Source organism: Daphnia pulicaria, chromosome 5, assembly GCF_021234035.1.
Source record: "Daphnia pulicaria isolate SC F1-1A chromosome 5, SC_F0-13Bv2, whole genome shotgun sequence".
Taxonomy (NCBI): Eukaryota; Metazoa; Arthropoda; class Branchiopoda; order Diplostraca; family Daphniidae; genus Daphnia; species Daphnia pulicaria.
The window spans coordinates 2,623,407-2,632,121 of NC_060917.1; the positions used below are offsets into that span (position 1 = coordinate 2,623,407).

General features: G+C 38.2%; 2 protein-coding genes and 1 long non-coding RNA gene across 6 annotated transcripts; 1 reads left to right on the top strand and 2 right to left on the bottom strand.

The window, feature by feature from the left end:
• The first annotated feature begins 215 nt into the window (after positions 1 to 215).
• On the top strand, positions 216 to 1,413 carry LOC124341454. 2 transcript variants are annotated; one of them, XR_006918246.1, is made up of 6 exons: positions 216 to 230; positions 297 to 475; positions 539 to 646; positions 715 to 820; positions 931 to 1,142; positions 1,215 to 1,413. It is a non-coding gene; the product is annotated as an uncharacterized LOC124341454 (long non-coding RNA). The 2 variants fall into 2 exon arrangements; XR_006918245.1 differs by lacking the exons at positions 216 to 230; positions 297 to 475 and adding an exon at positions 278 to 296.
• LOC124340968 (GTP-binding protein 1-like) lies at positions 1,356 to 4,802 on the bottom strand. Of its 3 annotated transcripts, none has more exons than XM_046793824.1 (14): positions 4,433 to 4,802; positions 4,121 to 4,280; positions 3,927 to 4,038; positions 3,682 to 3,859; positions 3,364 to 3,610; positions 3,190 to 3,285; positions 3,037 to 3,129; positions 2,825 to 2,970; positions 2,619 to 2,751; positions 2,326 to 2,520; positions 2,123 to 2,258; positions 1,920 to 2,053; positions 1,734 to 1,853; positions 1,356 to 1,662 (listed from the first exon to the last, which is right to left on the bottom strand). In XM_046793824.1, exons 2-14 carry the CDS (start codon positions 4,259 to 4,261, stop codon positions 1,522 to 1,524), a joined length of 1,872 nt encoding a protein of 623 aa, XP_046649780.1. In that variant the 5' UTR covers positions 4,262 to 4,280; positions 4,433 to 4,802; the 3' UTR covers positions 1,356 to 1,521. The 3 variants fall into 3 exon arrangements, with proteins under 3 accessions (XP_046649780.1, XP_046649778.1, XP_046649779.1); XM_046793822.1 differs by having other exon boundaries at positions 1,356 to 1,668; XM_046793823.1 differs by having other exon boundaries at positions 1,356 to 1,665; positions 4,433 to 4,801.
• Positions 4,803 to 5,441: 639 nt separating this feature from the next.
• On the bottom strand, positions 5,442 to 8,499 carry LOC124341036 (E3 ubiquitin-protein ligase arih1l-like). Its single transcript, XM_046793924.1, has 9 exons — positions 8,044 to 8,499; positions 7,606 to 7,825; positions 7,343 to 7,543; positions 7,034 to 7,276; positions 6,741 to 6,962; positions 6,539 to 6,669; positions 6,273 to 6,477; positions 6,097 to 6,210; positions 5,442 to 6,029 (listed from the first exon to the last, which is right to left on the bottom strand). The coding sequence occupies exons 2-9, from the start codon at positions 7,816 to 7,818 to the stop codon at positions 5,835 to 5,837; spliced, it is 1,524 nt and encodes a 507-aa protein (XP_046649880.1). The 5' UTR covers positions 7,819 to 7,825; positions 8,044 to 8,499; the 3' UTR covers positions 5,442 to 5,834.
• Positions 8,500 to 8,715: the final 216 nt, after the last annotated feature.

Genomic DNA, 8,715 nt, shown 5'->3' on the forward strand with positions numbered 1-8,715 from the left:
AGGGCCTGATAATAATCAGCAGAGCAACTTTAAATGATTTTAAAAAAAATAATGAATTAGCCATTATCTGTTCTTATTAAATAATAATAGTGCAAGGTGAATGGTAGAAGAATTGCTTATTCCCAAACCTTTCTGTCTTATTGCGAAACTGACCTATATTACGAAACAGGGGCCCTGTGATTACGACATCTTGATTAACTATTACCTGGCGGAATATTTCGCTTGCTGTTGTAATAGCTAAAACCCTTTCATTTTTGTAAAAATTGCTCATCAACATTGATTGAAAACTTTGAAAGGTATACGAGAAAGGAACAAAAAGACGAGTCTCATGTCACGTAGACTGAACAATTTAAAAACGGCAAAATTGGTCGTCGTATGCGCTAATTATTCTTAATGCGCAAGTTATTCTCACCCTTTGATTTCAGAAATCAATAAGGAAAATTCTTGTTAAAATTCTGTATTCTTTAAAAACAATGTATTTACTATTTAGTGGTTTAATAGTCTAATACGTATTTATTAAATATGGCACTTTGCGTAGAGGTTGGCACAGCAGAAGCAGACTGGCAGGGTTGTTTACAATGGCGACGCAATTAGTTGAGGGAGGAGACTTTGACTTGCTGTCTACTATATATGACATAATAAAAAGGTATAAATAGCTTATTTTTTGTTTTGCTGGACGAAGAAAAATACGTTTTCCAATCACTACATTAATAGTGTCGAAAAAGAACAACAAGATAACGCCCAAAAGCAGAAAGATAGCCAAGAAGCTGGTCAAAAAGTTCTGGAATTACAAAGAAAGTTGGATCACGCAAGAGAAGTGGTAAGAGTCTCTCAGAAGTCACTCATTGTATTCTGTAGTGGTTGTTTTAATGTGTTTAAAGAATGAATTCAATTATAGATATGAGTTTAAACAAATTGTGCTAATCACAGGTTAAAAAGCTTCCCGGAATTGAACTCAGTAAAGACGAACAACTGCTACAAATTGATTTACTTAGAAGACAACTCACACTGAAAAGAGATCTTCTGAACAAATACAGATTGATTACTTCTTTTGATCGTGAAGCTCAGTCAGAGTTTCAAATTCACCAACATTAATTATGGTTTTCCGTTACTTTTTCAATTACTTTGCCAACAACCCACAAGTAATTGAAAAACTCTCTGATTCTTACCCTGTGCGTCGCGCCGCCCGACTCACTGTTTATTTGTACCACAAGGGTAAGTCTTTGGGAGAAGGTGTTATTCAAGAAAAACTAAAGGACGGAGCAGGGAGAGTTAGTTCATTTCATGGAAGATTCAAAGAGGAACTCAAGCAAGGAATGAAAGAAATTAAAGATGCTAAAAAAAGGTGACCAAGATCTTCCAAGAATTATGTATTTCTTTTACTTGTATTGTCAATAAAGTAGTGCTGCTGCATCAAGTTTCTTGATTAAAACGTGTAAATTTAAAGAGAGAGATCCGAGAGGTGATTGTTAACCAGTCAGCAACCCTTGACATGCCACAGCTATAACGAGGATTTTAAGATCAATTCTCTTTGACCGTCGTCGTTGGTACTACTGGTGTACTATAGTTACGACGCCCTCGATTTCTCTTTGACGGTTTCTGAGGCTGATTTTCAAGTTTTTCTCCGTTGTCTTGCAATTCACTACTCTGCTGTGGCTGCTGCTGCTGTTATTTACGTAAACATTTAGAAATTAAAATTCTAGAGAAACGGTGATTTACACTATTTGACCAACCTGTTGAGAGTATCGTTGCATTTTGGTTGGTTTAGAGCGATTTGTTGTTTGCGACTGAACTGTATGAGCGATTGCTCGAACAACGTTTCCAACTGCCTTAGTTCTTCCTTCTCGGAAAACCTAATTGAACCAACATAATACAAATTTAAGACAGTTGAAAACAATCAAATCAGTAATAATAATCACCAATCTTAACCCCGGTTTAATATATTCTGGATGCTTAATGAAGCGAAAATGAACTAAAGCCTTATCGCCAGTACGTAAACACTCTTGGGACATGGACTGGATTTGGGCCGTTTGTCGTAAAGAGCCACAGTGAACTGCAATGAGTTGAAACAAAATCCGCATTAATCCCCAAACCCTCACAACTTGTTGATTATTTCTCTTACCCATTGCTTGGTATCTTGTGCTGATTGTTGTAGGGTGATGAAGGACTAGGATTTCACCTTCAAATTCCCACGATGCTGTAGGGTTGAGTAATGGAGACACCAAAACCATCCCCTTCCTGATCTGTGATCTTTTAATCTATATGAACATACATTTAAATGTTAGCTGTAGACAATTCCCACAAGGAAAAAGACTTTGGTACAACCTTTTTAAGTGCGAATGAGGCTGTTTGACCGCCACGAACTTCTTTAACTGGCATCCGCTTACGATGTATGCTTTTAATAGCAATAGGAATAAATTGCCCGACTGGGTCAGGTCCAAGGAGTAGTGTGTCATTGAGACGAATTGTGCCTCTTAATGTTGTCCCGGATACTACTGTTCCAACACCTGGCACACTATACTGAAGACGAAAGAATATTACGTGAAATATTCGTAAATGAATTTTAAATATTGAAAATTTGAATTGAAATATTCTTGAAATATTCAAAAATTCATTACAGAATCATCGATTGAGAACTCGGCGGGTTCGTCTGCGCCAGGGGTCATTCTCGCTGATAACAAATTCATAAAGGTTTTGAGTAGATCAAGATTTAGACCCGATACGTTGGATACTTGAAAAATTGGACACAATCTGAATAAATTGAACGAGAGTAACGATTTTTAATAAAGGTTTTGTGTTTTCGACTAATTCAATTCACTCTTACCGCTCGGATACGAAATTTGTAGCGCTTAAGACGACATCATCTTTTGTCCGGACCAACAGTGGGGTTTTACGACAACCTGGCGATTTCAAAACTTTCAGCAATAGTCTTAGTGTATCTTGTAAAACGTTTGCTGGACACATGTCAACCTATGAATTGAAACCATTAAATTGGGGTAATTCACGCAAGAATAGCTGAATGAAATGGCTTCTTACTTTGGTTACGACAACAAATACTGGAACATTCAAGGCTAATGCCAATCCTAAATGTTCTTTCGTCATTCCTACGATGCCTGCATTCGCTCCAACCTGTGATAATCATGAGAAATATTGACCATTTATTTAACATTTGCTTTTCTGAAAATTTACCATCAACATTGTAAAGTCTGGTACATGTCCTGTCATTCCAAAGACCGTTGTTTTTAAGTATTTCTCATGGCCGGCCAAATCAATGAATGTCACTACCTAAATAATCAACGGATGACCTTGGTAATTAGGCGGGAAAACGAAAAATCGTCGAATAGATCAATCTGCTTTATATACCTTTGTTGCTTTGGAGCAGATCTTAACCCAATCCAGTGTTCCGTGATCAGGCTCATTGACTACGTTTCCACTACTATCAAAACCGAGGATATCATTACCCACCGATGACGTTCTTCCCGTTTCGATTTCGTGTTTGTGGCGGAAGAGCTTTTGGCGAGCGAGACCTCTGCCATTGTCCAAATCACCGTGGGTCAAAACACCAAGTAAAGTCGACTTACCCGCGTCGACATTACCAACTACAGCGACTCTGTTTAAACGTTAATCAGAAAATATACAATCGAACCAATATAGTAAGACACACGTAAATTCCACCATTACCGAATTTCTACGAAATCTTCTTGATCTGCTCGATGGCGGATTAAATACTGACCAACAATTCCGCATTCAGAAGTCCTCTCACGAAGCACAACACAATCGGCTTCTAGTGTCGTCGCAATAGACTCGAGTGTTGCCACAGAAGCTTTGTAATCTTCTTCAATCAACCCACTTTCCTCACCTGGTTTTAGATGTACATGAAGACTGGATCAGTAGTTATGATTTCAATATAAAACAATATCAATTACCTTCACCAGCTCCAACTTCAAGAATGGTTTCACCATTACCCATTTCAATTAAATATTGCAGTTTTTTCACTAAGAGTTCATACTGGCTCTCATTTGGTTTAACAAGGGCATCCTACAACATTTGGGTGATCACACCATATACAAGATTTGTCATCAGTAGGTATTTGCCATGTAGTTATTTCTTACAAAATTACCTTGGTATTTACACTAGAAAAGTCTATCCCATTTGTATGTAGACTGTTAACATTATCAGATGTGTGCAACCCAGAGAGAAGATTGGCCAAACTATTATTGCCATTCTCAGGTTCCACAGATTTTTCTTTAGCTGTTGCCATGGCCAAAACTATGTTGATTCTATAAATATAATTTGAAAAAAACAAGAACACTTTACATGGGCAAACTACAGAAGCTGCAACAGCTGTTATTTAGATCCCCAATAACTTACACAGATCCCCCCCCCCCCAAGGCTTGTAATAAAACTCATAAAATGAAACAACAAAACTCACGTGATAACAAATGACGAAATTAAACCTAATCATAGGATGAAACTTGGATACATGCACACAGACAGGGGATCACAGCCTCGCAGTGTCAATAACGAAAAGTATTCGGTTGAATTCTCTTGAAAAACTCGCTTTGTTGTTGTGTTGTATTTTCCCCAGCCTCAAACTCCAACTCAGCCAACTTCCTACTACTACTACTGCTTCGAACTAGGAAGCATCTACTAGCTACCATTAACACTTTGCATTTTATGCTATTTTTATTTGAAATTTGAAAACAAAATAAAATAAACTCAGTGACTCCCTGACTTAGTCATGACGCTTGAATATATATTTTCAGCGGATGGTTTCTCGCACAACATTTCTCTCCACTGTCAGACACAAGTCTGAGAAACTTGTTTTATACCCGGTCGACAGCATACTCGACATCCTGGACTGATGCAATACAAACCACTATTGTATGTCGTAGGCTACTCAGTCGTCCTATCGTCGTACTAAAGGAGGAAACCCTCCCCACTTTCCCCCTAAAAAATGTGTTTATTGTTTTGGTATTAGGATGATGAAATACTTTGCAAAGAAAAGTGCAAATGACACTTTAAGATCATTTGTCAGCCAACTTAGATTAGGATATTCTATTTTAAGACTCTTTTATAAAAGATTGAAAGCATAAAAAGATAACTACATGATGACACCTTCTGTTTCATCTCGTATACTTCGTATAAACATTCACACAAGAACATGAATTTCAAGAGGCAGATAGGTATCGTATATGATAGGTCTAAGATATAAACGAGAAAAGGGTAGCCAACATTAGGAGGTCTGCGTCGCGTTGCACATTCAAATGAATTGATGGCCCGCCGATTTTTTCTGTTTTTTTAGAAAGACACGAAGAAATCTTGCTTTTGTAAAGTACTGCAAAAGAAATGACAAAATCAAGAAAAATCGATTTGACGGAAGGACGCTGTGACAAGCCAGGCTAAAGCTCCTTATTCAGAAATAATCGATATCAACAAAATATCGTTCCGCAAAGTCGCGGATATAAATGTATCCATTTCGCCGCAAAAGGGTACATGTACAATAATGGATTGAAAGCAATACAACAAAAAAGGGCGAAAAAGATTTGGGAGGGATAAACGATTGTTTAATGTATAGCAGAGTGCAAAACGAGCATTCCGCACATACAAAGAGAGATAGAAAAAAAATTTTGAAATAATTTTCGAGACAGGAGCGTTAATTCAAAGTATTCAAACTAGACGAACGAAAGCTGACGCAGTTGTCGTTCCAACCTTGATTCTTTCCTTCTTCTAAAGGAGACTAAATGAACTCGCTCGTGCCTCTTCCGACTTTTTGTTGCGTTCCGAAATTTTGACACAACAAGGGTTGGCGCACTCCTTTCGTTCAATTTGCATTAGTCATTGTACTCCCACCACTCCTTGTCATAACCCTCGTAAACGTGTTCAGCCAATACTCTTCTCCGGCTGTCACAGTATCTGTATTTATCTTGGACCTTCTGTTTGATATCGACGAGGTTCTCTTGCGTGATGTCGCGCTCAAGGTATTCAGAAAGCTTCTCAGTTGCCGTTTCCAAATCTCTCTGATTGTCCTGCACGAGCAATAAATGTGTATCGATATTAATTCGACGTCGTCTACAATGTGAGCAGCAAACGTACCTCAAAAATGACTGACTGATTATTTTTCTTTAGATAGTAGGCGAACACGTAGGTGTACATCAAAGTCTGTCGGCATTGGCACAGAATGTCAACGGCCTTTTTCAAGAATTGTACCTAGAACACAATAGCAGAATGTCAGTTTTGTTTGTCAGTCTCCATTGTAACGATCTTCTCACCTCAATCCATGACATGTTGTGCTGCTGCATTTCCTCCATCTTCTCCTTAACGGTGGCGTAATGCTTGTGCTCCAGACGAAGCGACTGCATGTGATTCATGTAGCGATTGCAGTAAAAGAGGTAACGCTGCAGCGCCGCCCTTGAACGCTCTTGGGCATCTCTAGCTGCTCGGGCTTCGTCTTCGTCGTAACGATTGCAATTGTACCTATCGTTTTTTAAATTTAAAATTAGCAAAAGGAAATTTCATATGGTTAGACTGGATTCACCAAGATGTTCCATGAGGCTCCCATGGTCCGAGACAAACCCAGCAAAATTCGGTTTTACAATGAGAGTTTTTGCAAACCATGTGATTGCATCCTCCATCTTTTTCAATCGTAGCTTTGCATTTAGGGCATTCCTGTAATACGAAAAATAATAGGAAATGAATGATTACAATAACACTTACTACCAATCATCAAGTCGCTCTACCTTGGTGTTAGCTGCAATCCAATTGGAAGTTTCAGAGTCATCGTCACACTTTTTTATCCACTTCCGGAGAAGTGTGCAGCGAACTGGCTCGTGCCAATTGTTACCACATGCAAAACAGAACGTATGTCCGCAACGACAAGTAACTGGACGTGATTCGACGTGCTGAACTCGAAGAACACTGCTACAATCCGGACTTGGGCACCACCTTAATAATCGATTACACTGCAACGAACAAGATACGTTTACTTAATAAGGACCATGTTTTGACAAGAAATGTAACAAAAACAACATACCTCCACAAAGCTATTGGTGATGAGATGTTGATACTTGAGTCGTACTTTGGCGTCAGGTACGAGTTTCATGACAGTGGCATCATCAATAAGAATTTCACAATTGTGAGCGGCACACGATATAGTTTGGCCGATACCTTCTGACATGATCTTAGTGGTGAGATATTCGGCCCAGCACGAGACGCAAAACCGGTGCCCACACTCCAATCCAGACATCACAGACGAAGGTAAGGTTGATAAACAAATCTAGAGCAAAATAAGACGCATGTTGGAAGGTTCGAGTCTTTCACAAAAATGCCCACAAAAACGCACCTCACACTCTTCGACACTTGGACCTGCACGGCGCTGATCTTTCTTGGCAACTTTAGCTGGAACTGCAGCTTTGGCAAATGGACTTGCAACATGAGCTTCTGTAAAAAGTTTTTCTGGATCTCCATCATAGTATCTCTCCATTAGTTTCTCTTTATCCCAACGAAAATGGTTAAGCAACATTCGAATAACAGTGGAGGGCATCTGCAAGGAAGCCATTTCATTATATACATAGTCCATGCCAATCAAAATAGTAATATACATACCTCAACAACTATGTTAACTTCTTTCATACACTCATTCATGTGCTGAAGAATTTGTTCAGTGGTCAGAACTTCGTATGGATATTCATCGAGTTCTTGCCTGTCTTTGGGATTATTGGGTTCTTCTACCATTGCAAACTCAACATCATCATCGCCACTGGACTCGTTACCAGAATCATCATAATCATCGTACATTATTTCCTCATCAGAATCCATGATGTATCTGAAAACACAAACAAAAATTTTAATATTTACTTCAAACTAAATACTAAATACATAATATTCACAACTAGACTCTAGGCAATTTTGATTTCTTGTCACTACTAATTTGATTTAATTAAAAAAACTAAGAGCAAGAGCAACTGAAGGTTGTGAAATTTAGTGCAGTCAAGTCTCAGTGTCTATTCTCGACGTTTTATGACGAATATGTTTGTGACGAACCTGCTTTTACGAAACAATGAACGTTGATAAGCACTTGGTGTATGTTAGTACACCAGCAAATCTGTTCCACTAAGACACTGCAATTGGATCTCATCAGCTGAAGAACAACTGATTTGGTTGGAAAATTGGAAAGGAATATAGAAGAGAACGATTCTCTTGTCTGTGGTGTAAAATCCCCAAAGAGCTGCAATTGAAAGAGAGAAAAAAAAAAGGCCGTCAAACGCGAATGGCCAAGGACGTTTCTCAATCTCTTTTGGTCTTTTGTGTGTATCGCTATTCCGGGTTTCAAGTGTAAATAAAATTCTTTTTTCCTTTCTTTGTCTGGCACTATTTTCCAGAGGTTATAATTCAAGTAAAAAAAATTGCCTAATTAATTATTTCGACTTGAGAAAACCTTCTAGAGGTCGACTGCCCTAACAATATTACTAATATGTAATACTGTCGGACATGTTTTACAGTGTTGCAGTAATCAAGAATATTTTCATTTTTCCATGTCTTCTTGGTTAACTAATTAGAAGAAGTTTCTGAAACGTATTTTATACGTTTTTATTTTTCTACATACGAATTCATCTTTGATTGAAATAATAATTAAGTTTATAATCTAGTTTTGAGAAGGTTTTGTTTTTGTTTAACACAAGTTCCGGAAATCGCGATGACTCGATGAGGTCCGCA